Consider the following 16,699-nt stretch of genomic DNA (forward strand, 5'->3'; position numbering starts at 1 on the left):
CTTTTCTCTAGAACTTACTTTTTTGAGTCAGTCCTTTACTTTATTCACTGTATTTTGAAAAGCTGTTTTGGTCATTGTGTCTGAGGCACATTACCCCTCGGTTCAGGGTAACCCCTGAGCCCCCGTTGAGGTGTAAGGCTTTAGAGGTACCGCGCGCCCACAGTGGTCGCGGTTGGAAGCTCCAGCTTTAGGCAGAGTAGAGCGTGTGGGGGGCAGAGTGGGCACTCCAGGCAGTTCACAGAATCTGAAGCCAAGCAACATAGGATGGGCCCCGTGGGCCTTTGCAGGGGATGGCACAGTGCAGCACTGGTGCCAATGTATGGGCACCAAGGAAAGCTTCTGCAGCACGGATAGTGTGGCACTGGTGGAGAGATAACATGCTTTCAGAGAAGTTTGCAATAACTGAAACAAAGCAGCATTGGTGGTATCACGATGGGCAGAGAGAGGAGTTTGCAGCGGGAGCACTGTGCAGCTTTGGTGATAGTGGGCACCGAGGGAGCTGCAGCGGGGGCACTGTGCAGCTTTGTTGATAGTGGGCACCGAGGGGAGCTGCAGCGGGGGCACTGTGCAGCTTTGGTGATGGTGGGCTCCGGGGGAGCTGCAGCGGGGGCACTGTGCAGCTTTGGTGATAGTGGGCACTGGGGGAGCTGCAGCGGGGGCACTGTGCAGCTTTGGTGATAGTGGGCACTGAGGGAGCTGCAGCGGGGTCACTGTGCAGCTTTGGTGATAGTGGGCACCGAGGGAGCTGCAGCAGGGGCACTGTGCAGCTTTGGTGATAGTGGGCTCCGAGGGAGCTGCAGCGGGAGCACTGTGCAGCTTTGGTGATAGTGGGCTCCGAGGGAGCTGCAGCGGGGGCACTGTGCAGCTTTGGTGATAGTGGGCACTGAGGGAGCTGCAGCGGGGCACTGTGCAGCTTTGGTGATAGTGGGCACTGAGGGAGCGGCAGCGGGAGCACTGTGCAGCTTTGGTGATAGTGGGCACTGAGGGAGCTGCAGCGGGGGCACTGTGCAGCTTTGGTGATAGTGGGCTCCGAGGGAGCTGCAGCAGGGGCACTGTGCAGCTTTGGTGATAGTGGGCTCCGAGGGAGCTGCGGCGGGGGCACTGTGCAGCTTTGGTGATAGTGGGCTCCGAGGGAGCTGCAGCGGGGGCACTGTGCAGCTTTGGTGATAGTGGGCACCGAGGGAGCTGCAGCGGGGGCACTGTGCAGCTTTGGTGATAGTGGGCACCGAGGGGAGCTGCAGCGGGGACACTGTGCAGCTTTGGTGATGGTGGGCACTGGGGGAGCTGCAGCGGGGCACTGTGCAGCTTTGGTGATAGTGGGCACCGAAGGAGGTGCAGCGGGAGCACTGTGCAGCTTTGGTGATAGTGGGCTCCGAGGGGAGCTGCAGCGGGGGCACTGTGCAGCTTTGGTGATAGTGGGCACTGGGGGAGCTGCAGCGGGAGCACTGTGCACCTTTGGTGATAGTGGGCACTGGGGGAGCTGCAGCGGGGGCACTGTGCAGCTTTGGTGATAGTGGCCACCGAGGGAGCTGCAGCGGGGGCACTGTGCAGCTTTGGTGATAGTGGGCTCCGAGGGAGCTGCAGCGGGGCACTGTGCAGCTTTGGTGATGGTGGGCTCCGAGGGAGCTGCAGCGAGGGCACTGTGCAGCTTTGGTGATAGTGGGCACTGAGGGAGCTGCAGCGGGGGCACTGTGCAGCTTTGGTGATAGTGGGCACTGGGGGAGCTGCAGCAGGGGCACTGTGCAGCTTTGGTGATGGTGGGCTCCTAGGGAGCTGCAGCAGGAGCACTGTGCAGCTTTGGTGATAGTGGGCACTGGGGGAGCTGCAGCGGGGCACTGTGCAGCTTTGGTGATAGTGGGCTCCGAGGGAGCTGCAGCGGGGGCACTGTGCAGCTTTGGTGATAGTGGGCACTGGGGGAGCTGCAGCGGGGGCACTGTGCAGCTTTGGTGATAGTGGGCTCCGAGGGGAGCTGCGGCGGGGGCACTGTGCAGCTTTGGTGATGGTGGGCTCCGAGGGAGCTGCAGCGGGAGCACTGTGCAGCTTTGGTGATGGTGGGCTCCGAGGGAGCTGCAGCGGGAGCACTGTGCAGCTTTGGTGATAGTGGGCACTGCGGGAGCTGCAGCGGGGCACTGTGCTGCTTTGGTGATAGTGGGCTCCGAGGGAGCTGCAGCGGGGGCACTGTGCAGCTTTGGTGATAGTGGGCACTGGGGGAGCTGCAGCGGGGGCACTGTGCAGCTTTGGTGATAGTGGGCTCCGAGGGGAGCTGCAGCTGGAGCACTGTGCAGCTTTGGTGATAGTGGGCACCGAGAGAGCTGCAGCGGGGGCACTGTGCAGCTTTGGTGATAGTGGGCACCGAGGGAGGTGCAGCAGGGTCACTGTGCAGCTTTGGTGATGGTGGGCTCCGAGGGGAGCTGCAGCTGGAGCACTGTGCAGCTTTGGTGATAGTGGGCTCCGAGGGGAGCTGCAGCTGGAGCACTGTGTAGCTTTGGTGATAGTGGGCTCCGAGGGAGCTGCAGCGGGAGCACTGTGCAGCTTTGGTGATAGTGGGCACTGAGGGAGCTGCAGCGGGGGCACTGTGCAGCTTTGGTGATGGTGGGCTCCGAGGGAGCGGGAGCACTGTGCAGCTTTGGTGATAGAGGGCACCGAGGGAGCTGCAGCGGGGGCACTGTGCAGCTTTGGTGATAGTGGGCACCGAGGGGAGCTGCAGCGGGGGCACTGTGCAGCTTTGGTGATAGTGGGCACCGAGGGAGCTGCAGCGGGGGCACTGTGCAGCTTTGGTGATAGTGGGCACTGAGGGAGCTGCAGCGGGAGCACTGTGCAGCTTTGGTGATGGTGGGCACTGGGAGAGCTGCAGCGGGGGCACTGTGCAGCTTTGGTGATAGTGGGCACCGAGGGGAGCTGCAGCGGGGGCACTGTGCAGCTTTGGTGATAGTTGGCACTGGGGGAGCTGCAGCGGGGGCACTGTGCAGCTTTGGTGATAGTGGGCTCCGAGGGGAGCTGCAGCGGGGGCACTGTGCAGCTTTGGTGATAGTGGGCACTTTGGGAGCTGTAGCGGGGTCACTGTGCAGCTTTGGTGATAGTGGGCACCGAGGGAGCTGCAGCGGGGGCACTGTGCAGCTTTGGTGATAGTGGGCACTGGGGGAGCTGCAGCGGGGCACTGTGCAGCTTTGGTGATAGTGGGCACTGGGGGAGCTGCAGCGGGGGCACTGTGCAGCTTTGGTGATAGTGGGCACCGAGGGAGCTGCAGCGGGGCACTGTGCAGCTTTGGTGATAGTGGGCTCCGAGGGAGCTGCAGCGGGAGCACTGTGCAGCTTTGGTGATAGTGGGCACTGAGGGAGATGCAGCGGGGGCACTGTGCAGCTTTGGTGATAGTGGGCACTGAGGGAGCTGCAGCGGGGGCACTGTGCAGCTTTGGTGATAGTGGGCTCCGAGGGGAGCTGCAGCTGGAGCACTGTGCAGCTTTGGTGATAGTGGGCTCCGAGGGAGCTGCAGCGGGAGCACTGTGCAGCTTTGGTGATAGTTGGCACTGAGGGAGCTGCAGCGGGGGCACTGTGCAGCTTTGGTGATAGTGGGCTCCGAGGGAGCTGCAGCGGGAGCACTGTGCAGCTTTGGTGATAGTGGGCTCCGAGGGAGCTGCAGCGGGAGCACTGTGCAGCTTTGGTGATAGTGGGCTCCGAGGGAGCTGCAGCGGGAGCACTGTGCAGCTTTGGTGATAGTGGGCACTGGGGGAGCTGCAGCGGGGGCACTGTGCAGCTTTGGTGATAGTGGGCACTGGGGGAGCTGCAGCCGGGGCACTGTGCAGCTTTGGTGATAGTGGGCACTGAGGGAGCGGCAGCGGGAGCACTGTGCAGCTTTGGTGATAGTGGGCACTGGGGGAGCTGCAGCGGGAGCACTGTGCACCTTTGGTGATAGTGGGCACTGGGGGAGCTGCAGCGGGGGCACTGTGCAGCTTTGGTGATGGTGGGCTCCGAGGGAGCTACAGCGGGAGCACTGTGCAGCTCTGATAATATAATGGGAACCAGAGGACGCCACAGCACGGGGCACAGGGCAGGTCTGATAATATAATGGGAACCAGAGGACGCCACAGCACGGGGCACAGGGAAGCTCTGGTGATAATATAATGGGAACAAGAGGACGCCACAGGGCAGGTCTGGTGATAATATAATGGGAACCAGAGGACGCCACAGCACGGGGCACAGGGAAGCTCTGGCGATAATATAATGGGAACCAGAGGACGCCACAGGGCAGGTCTGGTGATAATATAATGGTAACCAGAGGATGCCACAGCACGGGGCACAGGGCAGGTCTGGTGATAATATAATGGGAACCAGTGGACGCCACAGCACGGGGCACAGGGCAGGTCTGGTAATAGAATGGGAACCAGAGGACGCCACAGCCCGGGGCACAGGGCAGGTCTAGTAATATAATGGGAACCAGAGGACGCCACAGCACGGGGCACAGGGCAGGTCGTGATAATATAATGAGTACCGAGGGGAGCTGCAGCCCGGGGGATGCGGTTGCACCAGGGACAGTATAATGAGCACTGTGGGAAGCTGCACCAGAGAGTGCAATGTGGCTTTGGTGGGAAGCTTACTGCAACTAAAACAAAGCAGCGCTGGTGCGGATACGATGGGCAGAGAGAGAAGCTTGCAGCACAGTTTAGGAGTGCTAACAGTATAATGGCAACTGAGGGTAACTGCAGCAGCGAGAACTGTGTGGCGTTGGTGACAATATAGAAGTCACCAACGGAAGCTGCAACTTTCTGAGCATTCCCAGCTATTGCAGCTTTTTTTTTTTCACTGACCTGTATCAAACTGATTCTGTCAGGATCTGACAGTTTTTTTGTGTTTAATTTTGCACTAGAGGTTCTATTTTAATCCTTCATAATTGCACGCATGCTCTCTCTTTCATATGAAAGAATTACGCACCATGGATGTAAGTGGTTTGTTTGAAAGGAGCTGGTTTGACCATGTATTATGAGGAATAAAGTACCCCCTGCCATTATAAGGCTATTTCAAGTCACTTAGAGTTCCATAACCTTTGGCCTTGTTCCTCTATATATTCATGTCCCGATTACCAACAAAAACTTCCAGAGATCCTCCCTTAGTTAAGGTTAGTTTGTTCCTGGTGTGAGGAGGGAGCTGATGATGAAGCATTTCCCCTAAGGGTGGGTGGGGGATACCGTCCTTAACGAGCAGACTGGTCGGTAGTACAGAGGACGCCCCTCCGAGGAGAGTAATCTCTTACGCCGCGTGTACCTGCTCGTGCTGCGGTTGTGTTTCACGGAGCAGTACACACTGCTCGTGTATAATGCTGCTGTCAGACGCTCCTGCTGAGGCCAGCAGCACTGATGGGCAGTCCCTGCAGGTGCGCGTGAAGAGAGTACTTAAAGTCAGTTACCTTCACGGCCACTGATCAGTTATGGGTGAGGCCTGTGGAGTCTTCGCATGTATAATGCACGGGCCCCTACTCCTCCTTGTCAGGCTGATCCTCTGCGGGTTGCAGTTCAGTCTTGGGTCCCCTTGCAGCGCTTCTCCTGTGGGAGGCGCTGGACTGTGCTCTCTTTATCTAGGCGGCTTCTCCTGAACTGAGGCCTCAAGGCACTCCTCTGCACCGCTGCGCTCCATCCTTCAGGGAAGACTCTTAGTAGTACTTCCGCCCGAGGGCAAGACCCCACATTAGGTTCGCACCTGTAGAAGAACCTGTTGCTTGGCAGCCCCACCCAGAAGCTCACAGATGTCCAGACACACACTGCGGAGTGTCACTGGTCCCGAGGATCCCCGCGCACACACACCCAGGGTCCTCTCCAGGTTGCATGCAGGTCTGTGGACTCCAGCTTCCTCATCTGTGGTCTGCTTGTGGGAATCTGGCATCTCCCGCGTGAGCAGCAGTCTCCACCACAGTCTTCCACCTGCCCTTTCACTGGGGTGCTGGGTGTACCCTTCCTCACCCACGCTCACAAGGCACTCCACAACGCCGGACCAGCCTACCTGAACAACAGACTCAACTTCTACGCCCCCACCCGCCAACTCCGCTCCGCCAACCTCGCCATCGTCCCCCGCTTCCAGCGTAAGACCTCCGGTGGCAGATCCTTCTACCTCGCCGCCAAGACCTGGAACACCCTCCCGACCGTCCTGCGACAGACCCAGGACCTACTCACCTTCAGGAGACTACTTAAGATTTGGCTCTTTGACCAGTAGCAGCAACCCCTCCCCCCCCCCCCCCCCCCAAGCGCCTTGAAACCCTAACGGGTACGTAGTGCGCTTTACAAATAGCTTGATTGATTGATTAACTGGACATATGACTCAGAGGCACCGGGAGGGAGAGGTCTGCTCTCCAGAGCCACTGCGCAGACCCGCGCCGTGGAGGAAGCGGGCACAAGAAGGGCTGCAGCACCCTCTGGCATTCACATGAGTACCTGCTCAGCCTGCATCTGTGTACATGCCACCCACTCACGTGCACACACTCCACATGCATGCCCCACAGAGGTGGCGTAAAGGGCCCGGGTGATTAAGGTGTGGTGATAGAGGAGAGACCAGCAATCTATTCCCTGAAGAAGCAGGGCCGTCCCTCCTCGACTGGCCCCACTGCCAGTCTCATCGAGATGAGAGGGCAGGAGTTGGTTCTCACTCTGAGGGATGCACTTTACGCCCTCCTCCGGACCCCCAAGCCACGCCTGTGGGTCTCGTGCCATGCATGCATGTAGGAATATCCGCTCCTTGCCACAAGTGAAGCGTTGCTGAAAACCCCCCAACAAGGTGAACTATTGAGATAATCATTAGTTGATCAAACAGCCTAGAGCAGAACACCTTTTATATAAAGAGCAGCAGGAGAACAATAAACATCGCCCACTCATTGCTTTTGTGAAGACGTCATATCACTTTCCAGAGGATGAGTTTACTGTAATAAGTCAATATGACATTTCAGCCTGAATAAAAGCATCGGTCCTCTTTGTGTGTTTTTATAGGATAAGGAGGCCTTTAACCTTCCAAGAAACAAAACAGAGAATACCCACAGCAAATACTGCAGAGAGAGAGTCTATGCACCAGCAAAACAAGAATAGTGAAGCATAAAGATGCCAATGACTAAGGTACAGACAGATTGTTCAATAAAACACGGTAAAATAATACATAAAAGAATAGCAGATGGATAGGCTAGAAAGGAAAGAACGAGGAAAAACAGCAGACGAAAAGGAAGAAGCACACGAGAGTGAAACAAGGAGAGTAGGGAGGAAAAGGTGAATGACTGTGGGAGCTTCGCACTCCCCATGATAGCTGAAAATGGATGGTAAACAGTACGAGGACTTTAACCGTGAAATAAACAGAAAACAATGAACAGAGAAAGTGGTGGAGCGCAAAAGCAGGCGACCAACCACAGGCCCGTACCCCAGACTGGAGGAGGAGCCAATGGTAAGGCAATAAAACCTTCAAATGATAAAGAGTATGAGAGAATGAGGGAGAAGAGAGGGAACCAGGGCATATCGATGCTTAAAAACTAACAAAATAAATAAAAGACAGGTTTGAACTCTTACTGAAACCTCAACTGAGTACACGCACACTGCTGACTTTATACATGTGGGATTGAAAGGCAGGGCCACAGACCACAGCTGTCCAGTATCTGAACCATAAATGAAACCTGTGCAATAGAACAGGACTTAACATTGTCATGAATTACAAACTCAATGTGACAAGTTTGCATCTGAAATTATAAAATGTCATAATAATAATGTGGCAAAGTGGATCAGGTTTTGCCGGGATCCATACCCTCTCTTTAATGCAAACGAAAGATTTTTTTCAAGTCTACAGGATTTTTAAAAGTATTGAACCTGTCCTTAAATGTGACTTTGGAGAGGCCAGGGTGTATAAAACCCTGGTATGCATTCATAGATCTCGGCAGGGCAGAAATCAAGAAATTCCTTCTGAGGACTGTCGATTGGCCCATCTCTCCGCAGTTCTGTAGCGTATCATTTATTCCCATGACAAAAGTTCAGAAGTTTTTAACTTCCTCCATTAGGGCGTCCAATGTAAGAGGCAAAGGAGGGTGGAGGGATATGCCGGGTTGTTTTTAACCCTCTTTTTAACACGCACAGATTGAGCCTTCTTAGGAACAGCGGGGGATGGGAGCGGTAATATGGTGAGATGTGGAAGGAGTTTGAAGATCTGCGGTGAATGCTGAAGGCGCAAAACGTAAGGAGGGAGATAGGATGCAAGTTTGAGGTTAACGCTGACAGTTGTGGCCAAGTGACCAGTGCGGTCTGTGGACCAGTCCCATTTGTTAGACATGCTAGTCTCTAGCGGCCTCTACAGGCCAGTAGTAGTAGTGTACGCATTATAGGGAACGTCATTCAGAAGTGGACCGCCCATCAAAAAGTATAAGTAAGTTTGGCTACAGTGAAGGGGGAGGTGTGGTGGGAGAGCGTTTACACAGAACATGGTAGTGAATGCTTGTACCGTTACCACGAGGGATACGTGTACATTTGTATCTGACTGACACATTTAGGGTTTGTTGAAACATCCTACCTATTTCAGAAATGCTTATTAAGCATGGATTGTTCAAGATTTATAATATGCAGCTATGTGGTACTGTGTTAAAAGGTGCCCCAACAATTCTGAGGTTGTGTCCTGTTGTGGTAAAGAGGGGTAGTTGTTAAAGATGGAGTAGGAATTGCAGAACAAGGCCAGGAGCGACGCCGCTCTCCCTGTTGGGGCTGAGGAGGTTGCAGAAGGTGAAAGCACTCACAGTGTCTTTGGAGGGTGAAAATTGGATCTTTACAGCAGGAGGGGCAAGCAGGGTACTGTCATAGGTGCAGTTTAGAAGCTCCTTCCAAAATATCAGAGGCTTAATGCGAGGATACCAGCTCCATGAATTTCTACTGTTGGATATGATAGTGGTTATTATCTGTGGTGTGGAGAAGACCCAAACTGGAGTAAGAAGCTTTAGAACATAAAAAGCAGGTTATTGAATGTGAGTCTTTTCTGGATGCCCACTGATATCAAGGTGCACTAAGTTTGCAAATCAGATCCCATGAAAGCGATGTGTGCTTCCACAATTCTCAGATTCCATGGCAGACCATACACTGATAACATGCAGGGTCAAAGCAGACCCAGGAAATGGGTCAGGAGAGAGAAACCAAGACATTGAATATTATCACAAAGCCTGTTTGCACCACTTGATCTTCACTCCGTTGATAGATTAGGACAAGAGATGAAGTTTAGTGAAGCTATGGTACGAACATTGGCATCAAACGTTTGATGTTACCTACAGTACAACTGCTGACCATCTCTGTATTTCCAGCTCTTTAATGTGGGGTGAAACTCTATCTTCACTTAGAACTGCAACAGAATTAAAGCTGCTGTAATAAATGCAAACAACACTGTAGCTATTACACGTTTCCTAAATAAAACTACCTCCAACATTATGCAGTTAGATTCTTTGGTTCTGATTATGTTCAGTAGAACTGGTTCATAATGTAACACCAAAAACATCCATTTTATTATAGTTGGCCTACTAACCAATAATTAAAAATAATGCATTAGTACAATACGTACTTTAATAAGCTTATACAGTCCGTGCAAGATTAGGTTCCTACCTCCTCTTTCAGAAATAATGCAACTGCAAGACTTTGTAATCCTAATGGATGACTCCTTGAGTAACAAACAGGCAAAAGGTCTGTAATCTTAACAAATGATTCCTGCAATAATGTTCAAACGTACGTCTGGTTCCAGTTTTAGAATACTTCCAGGCTCCATATGTCTTTGGTTGTCTTTCAATAATAACCGTTTGTGAGGTTTCCAAAGTAAAAAGCAGCGTGTCCCAGCTGCACCAGCAATGTATCACAACTGCATAGCAAGGATGCCATGGACCACAAGGAACTGATGCTGTAAACATTCAGGTAGCCACCACCATTTGGAAGTCTTGTGAGATTGATGTGGTGGCATTATATTCATAGTGCACCCTGTCTCGACGCGGGGTGTTTAGCATATCACATCTATCGAAGCCATGAAGTCTCTTTACAGCAGAAACCCACAATCTGTGCAGCTCACAGTGCACTTTACATCTCTGCGAGGGGCCGCGCGCGAGAGGTAGGCATGTCCTGTAGGTCTTGATGCCTGACCAGGTAGAACCAGATGCGTCATACCAACAGATTCCACCTGTGTTTTTTATTTCAACTAACTGGAATACAAATATTATAAAAAAATTATAATAATGTTTGATTCAGATGTTGATAAACAATTAACGGTTTATCAAATTTAAAACAAAAATAATTTTAGCATTTTTAAATTATTTTACAATCCACTTAGATATAAATAAAAAAGTAAGGTGAAACCTATTGGCTTTGCCAAAGCTTGTTTAGGAGACCAGTGATTTTAAAATGAGTTTCTTGATCCTTTTATTCTCTGGAAAGGATGTGCTTCTTTTAATGGAAGGAGTGTGAAGATCCTGTCATTTGATGGGATCAGGTGGAAGAAAAGCGCCTCCTACTGTGCATTGCTTTTCCCATCCTGGCAAGTTCACTCTCAGTCTGGAAATAGTAATCAAATCAAATCATTAACATTTATAAAGTGCGCTACTCACCCGTGCGGGTCTCAAGGCGCTAGGGGGAAGGGGTTACTGCTGCTCGAAGAGCCAGGTCTTGAGGAGTCTCCGGAATATGGAGTGGTCCTGGGTGGTCCTGAGGATGGTGGGGAGGGTGTTCCAAGTCTTGGCTGCCAGGTAGGAGAAGGACCTCCCACCTGCTGTGGAGCGGCGGATGCGGGGGACGGCGGCGAGAGCGAGGCTGGTGGAGCGGAGAAGACGGGTGGGGGCGTAGAAGCTGAGGCGGTGGTTGAGGTATTCTGGTCCCTTGTTGTGGAGTGCTTTGTGTGCGTGGGTGAGAAGTCGGAAGGTGATCCTTTTGCTGACGGGAAGCCAGTGCAGGTGTCTCAGGTGGGCGGAGATGTGGCTGTTGCGGGGTATGTCGAGGATGAGGCGGGCGGAGGCGTTTTGAATTCGTTGCAGACGTTTCTGGAGTTTTGCGGTGGTCCCAGCATAAAGGGTGTTGCCGTAGTCCAGGCGGCTAGTGACGAGGGTGTGGGTCACGGTCTTTCTGGTGTCGGCGGGGATCCAGCGGAAGATCTTACGGTGCATGCGGAGGGTGAGGAAGCAGGAGGAGGACACGGCGTTGACTTGTTTGGTCATGGTGAGGAGAGGGTCCAAGATGAAGCCGAGGTTGCGAACGTGGTCTGAGGGGGTCGGTGCGGTGCCAAGGTCCGTGGGCCACCAGGAGGCGTCCCAGGCGGTCGGGGTGTTGCCGAGGATGAGGACTTCCGTTTTGTCTGAGTTCAGTTTCAGACGGCTGAGTCTCATCCAATCTGCGACGTCCTTCATACCATCTTGCAGGTTGGTCTTTGCGTTGGTGGGGTCCTTGGTGAGGGAGAGTATAAGTTGAGTGTCGTCGGCGTAAGAGGTGATGATGATGCTGTGCTTGCGTACGATGTCGGCGAGGGGGCTCATGTAGACATTGAAGAGTGTCGGGCTGAGCGAGGAGCCTTGAGGGATGCCGCAGATGATCTCGGTGGGGCCTGAGCGAAAAGGTGGGAGGTAGACTCTTTGAGAGCGGTTGGAGAGAAAGGAGGCGATCCAGTCCAGGGCCTGGCCTTGGATCCCGGTGGAGCGGAGGCGGGTTATTAGGGTGCGGTGACAGACGGTGTCGAAGGCAGCCAAGAGGCCGAGGAGGATGAGGGCGACTGTTTCACCGTTGTCCATCAGGGTTCTAATGTCGTCTGTGACTGAGATGAGGGCGGTTTCAGTGCTGTGGTTGGCTCGGAATCCGGATTGTGAGGGGTTGAGAAGGTTGTTGTCTTCAAGGAAGTTGGTAAGCTGCTTGTTGACGGTCTTCTCTATGACTTTGGCAGGGATGGGGAGGAGCGAGATGGGGCGGAAGTTCTTCAGGTCGCTTGGGTCAGCCGTAGGTTTCTTCAGTAGGGCGTTGACTTCAGCGTGTTTCCAGCTTTCGGGGAAGGTAGCAGACGAAAACGAGGAGTTGATGATGGTCTGGAGGTGTGGGGCGATGATGTCGTCGGCTTTATTGAAGATGAAGTGTGGGCAGGGGTCCGAGGGGGCACCGGAGTGGATTGAGTTCATGGTGGTTTTGGTTTCTTCTGTGTTTATGTGGGTCCAGGCGTTGAGGGTGATGGCTGGGGGTGTGGGATCGGTGTTGGTCGGCTGGGTCTGGTGTCCGAAGCTGTCGTGTAGGTCGGTAATCTTACGATGGAAGAAGGGGGCGAGGGAGTTGCACAGGTCTTGTGAGGGCGTGTTGGCGTTGGAGAACTCTTTTACGATGCTGAAGAGTTCTCTGCTGTTGTGGCTGTTTTTGTCCAGTCTGTCTGTGAAGAAATTCCTTTTGGCTGCTCGGATCAGGTGGTGGTGTTCGCGGGTAGCGTTCTTGAGGGCGGTCATGTTGTCAGCGGTGTGGTCCTTACACCAGGCTTTCTCAAGGGCGCGACAGGTTTTCTTTGATTCCTTAAGGGTGTCAGAGAACCAGAGAGGTTTTTTGGTGTTGGCCTGTCTTGGAAGGCGTCTGAGGGGAGCGAGGTTGTCTGCGCAGTTGGTGATCCAGTTCGTGAGGCTGAGGGCTGCGTCGTTGGGGTCGGCGGTGAAGGTAGGTTGGTAATGAAGTGCCGCTAGGATGAAAGAATTGTATAAGTGACTTACCGCTAGCTTCTAAGGAAACAGACTCACTCTTCCTCTGCTTCTTCTGAAGGGACGCAGAAACCGAGAAGAATAACCTAACAAGGTGCATGCGAAGAGAATGGGTAACAATGGTCTCTAATTTACTGTCAGCAGAAATCTTCAGGTGGTTAAATAACAAACAGGCAGCAAACTAGGATGCTGTGTTACTACTCACATAACACGCATACCTCAAGAGTAGATGCTAGAGAATTTGTTCAAAACACTCCTAAAAGCATGGAGCCCCTATGATGGCAAAACAGATTCCCTAAGCCCAGCAGGGAGAGAAACGTCTATGTATGTAGGAGATTGAAGTCCAGCAACAACCTAAGCATTCCTGATCCTGTCCTTAAGACAGGAAACAAAGCAAGGTCTGCTGGAGGTATGGTGTTCTGGTACAGTACCCACATGAGGGTGGGGTTAGTGAAAGCATGTCCTACTATAGTTCCTGTCTCGAGATTAGTGACTGTTGGACCTGGCCCTTTTTGCAGGATCATCCCATTGCCTCCACCCTATGTTTTCTGACCTGTTTTTGTTGGCTTTAGGACTATGGGCACTTTACCCCGGCTAACCAGTGCTAAAGTGCAATTGCTTGCAGTCTAAATTGTATTGGTGATTGGTGTATCCATGATTGCATATTTGATTTACCTGTAAGTCCCTAGTAAAGTGCACCAGAGGTTCACAGGGCTTGTAATTCAAATGCTACTAGTGCGCTTCCAGCACTGATTGTGCCACCCACATGAGTAGCCCAGTAAACATGTATCAAACCTGCCACTGCAGTGTCTGTGTGTGCAGTTTTGAACTGCTTGTTCGACCTGCCAATTGTACCCACTTGCCAGGCCCAAACCTTCCATTTTACTACATATAAGGCACCCCTAAGGTAGGCCCTAGGTCTCCCCAAGGGCAGGGTGCAGTGTATTTAAAAAGTAGGATATGTACTAGTGTGTTCTACATGTCCTGTTAGTGAAATACTGGCAAAATCGATTTTCACAATTGCAAGGCCTATCTCTCCCATAGGTTAACATGGGGATTGCATTTAAATATCTTTTAAATGCAGTTTCCCATTGGGAGCAAATAGAGATGTGGAGTTCGGGAGGGAGGAGCTGACACTTGCACCTGAAAGGGTTGTGCCTGTCCTCATACAATGCAGTCTCTAACCCCATGGAATGTGTCTGGGGCCAGGCCTGGGCAAAGCAGGATCTTGTGAACAACAGAGACTTTCCGTAAAAGGTTTGCCTACTTCAAAGGCAGAAAGTGGTATAAGTAGTGGACCCGAAACCCCAGGCTTTTAGAACACTTCAGGATCAAGAGAAACCTCTGCCAGGGAAAAGAACTGAAGAGCTGTGAGTAGGAATGCTGCCCCTTTGCTGTGTGCTTTGCTGGGTTTGCCTACAGTTGCTGCTTCTTCTGTGGAGAGGACAAAGACTGGACTTTTGCTGTGTATCCTGCTTGTGAAGTTTCTCCAAGGGCTTGAAGTAGAGCTTGCCTCTTGTTGGAAGTCTCAGGACACCAAAGGCTTCAAGTTCATCTGCCTACAGCACTGGGAACTGTGTGTTTTGTGCTGCAACAGAAGAAAAACCACCATGACACTGTCAACGATGCCGCTGCCTGCAGTGTGACCTGACAGCACCGTACGGAGCCATGCCCTCTTCGCACTGCGACCCTGGTCTCACCAATGATGACTCCTGACGCCATCACCAAGCCGCTGCTTGCACCGTGACCTGTGGCCCCCGCACATTGCATTGCCTCGCTTCACACCGCAGCCCTGGTATCCCCGAGGATAACGCTCTACGCTGATACTGCCGCCGCTGCCTGCACCGCGGCCTATGGGCACTGCTTGTGGGGTACATGAGGCCTCGCCCCGTTCTGCACCGCAGCCCTGGTCCGCCAGCACCATTGACTCCAGCATCAACAGATGCTACTGCTTGCACCACGACCCATGGGCGCTGCCCGAAGACCGCCCTGTGTTGCACGGCAGCCTTTGGCCTACCGACGACAGTGCTTCCGTGACGAGGATGCTGCTGCCAACACAGCAATCTCTAGACACCGCACGTCGCATCACCCCGCTTCACGCACAGTATGCCGTCACCGAGCCACTGCCTACTCCGTGACCTGTGGGCACCACACGTCGCATCGTCCCGCTTCACAGCACATCCCTGATGCCATCAACACCAGCGCTCCTGACTTTGTCTTTATCATGGCGTTCGATCTGCAGTGCGTGTGTCTTCAAGGGCCCACGGACTCTTTCACTGACCTCTGGAACCGGTGCCGGCGATGCAAGTGACACCGCACTTCAGATCTCATCGCAGGGATCGCAACACCCCACATTTCCAAGGTACTGTTTGCGGGTCTTCTGAACACTGTAGCTGGCCCGAGACCGACCTGAACTGTTGGATTTGTTGTTCACAACGCCGAGCTAGCTCCAGACAGAGATATTGACTCCAAGGAACTGTATTTTTAAGTTAATCCTTGCAAAAATCATATCTTTATTAATGTATGTTGGATTTTTCTTGTTTTGCTTTTGTTTTACACAGATAAATATTGTGTGTTATGTACATTTGCTTTACACATTGCCTCTGAGATAAGCCTGACTGTTTTGCCAATGTACGAAGGGGGTGAGCAGGGGTCATCTTAGGTGTGTGGCTTCCTCACCCTGACTAGGAAAAGTGTCCCTACTTGGGCAGGGTGCAAGCAACTGCCAACTAGAGACCCCTATTTCTAATAGTGACAATGCTCACGGTTAATAACTGGGTGAGGAGGTATGTAGCGGTAGTTATAACTCCCTGCAGCACGTCCCGGTTTCTTGACTCGTACACTGGGCAGCTGCTGTGTCTTTTGATCTCTTTGGAAGAGGCCCCAGCAGGTCTGCGACCCCATGCCTGTGTAGAATGTATGCGGTTTCAAGTATTCATAAACAGAATGTGAAAAGGTCGTCCAGTCAATTTTTCCTTTGAATTCTGGGACTTGTAGTCCTGTTTTCACGTCTTCAAGTCAGAACCGCCAGCAAGGACAGAACCGCTTGGATCCGCTACTCGCCCTTGAACCTCGTAGACCCCGCCCGTGTGAGTGCGCGGCCGGTGATGGGCCGCAGGGTCTGTGCCCCAGGAGGGCTGCGGGGGCCGGTGTCTGTGCCGTGTCCACCTGCCCTGCGCCTCGAGGCTGTTTCTGCCTCTAGGCGCTGCCGGGCGCCATGGAGTCTGGCGGTGGGGGGAGAGGGGGCAGGGCCAGAGCTGCGGCTTTGGAGCTGGGAACCAGGCTTGGCTCTCGGCGCCGGCTCAACACCCTGTGACCCTGGGCACATCAACGCCCCCCTTCCCCTCCCCCACCCTCAAAAAACACAACAAATCTCTCCTAGTGTAATGCAACTGATGCCCGTGTAAAGCGCTCCGATGGCTCGGGTCGAGCTCACGCTATAAAGCTGCAGAAACTAACAAGGATCCCCGGTCCCGGCAGAAGAGGGTGGGGGTCCCGGCTCTCCCCCCCGCGAGGAGCCCCGCGGTGTCTGGCAGGCGCCACGCATGCGCAAGGGATCAGTGTCCCCTACGCCGCGTCTACTGCCAGGAGAGCGGCAGCCCTGGTCCGCAGTAACTGTGTGCAGACGTCACTTCCGCTACGCCTCCTGCCGTGAGAACTCGTCCTCCTTCACTGTTTATGGCCTTTTGTAGCAGCAGCTCTCTGCGCATGTGTGTTGGCGAGTGTGCCGGCTCCGCGCATGCGCAGTAGTTGTTAGGCCAGTTTTGTGCAGCGTGAGGTTCGTTTGCTCTCTTCCCGGAGCCGCCCCGCCGGTCCCCGTGCAGAGCTTGGTCTTTACTGGGGGCGGCGACACCCGCACGAGCCCCGGAGCGATGTCTCTGAAGCAGCCCTCTGAGGTGAGGGGCTGTGCCGGGATTCCGAGCTGTCAGGCTGAGTTTACTCATGCGTGACATCTCGCCGGCTTCTGCGTGCACGCGCGTGACGTCGCAGTGGCTCCAGCGTGTACGTGCGTGACAGC

General features: G+C 53.5%; 1 protein-coding gene across 3 annotated transcripts in view; it reads left to right on the forward strand.

Annotated features, from left to right (window-relative positions):
• The first annotated feature begins 16,408 nt into the window (after positions 1-16,408).
• LOC138266961 (zinc finger protein 418-like) overlaps positions 16,409-16,699 on the forward strand; it is a 71,109-nt gene continuing 70,818 nt past the window's right edge. The window contains exon 1 of one of the 3 annotated variants that reach the window (XM_069215768.1): positions 16,409-16,577. In XM_069215768.1, the coding sequence (XP_069071869.1) occupies positions 16,554-16,577 (24 nt within the window). In that variant the 5' untranslated portion in view covers positions 16,409-16,553. The remainder of the gene's footprint in view (positions 16,578-16,699) is intronic. The other 2 variants (XM_069215767.1, XM_069215766.1) reach the window with 2 other exon arrangements.

The sequence above is a fragment of the Pleurodeles waltl genome, chromosome 12 (assembly GCF_031143425.1).
Source record: "Pleurodeles waltl isolate 20211129_DDA chromosome 12, aPleWal1.hap1.20221129, whole genome shotgun sequence".
Classification (NCBI taxonomy): domain Eukaryota; kingdom Metazoa; phylum Chordata; class Amphibia; order Caudata; family Salamandridae; genus Pleurodeles; species Pleurodeles waltl.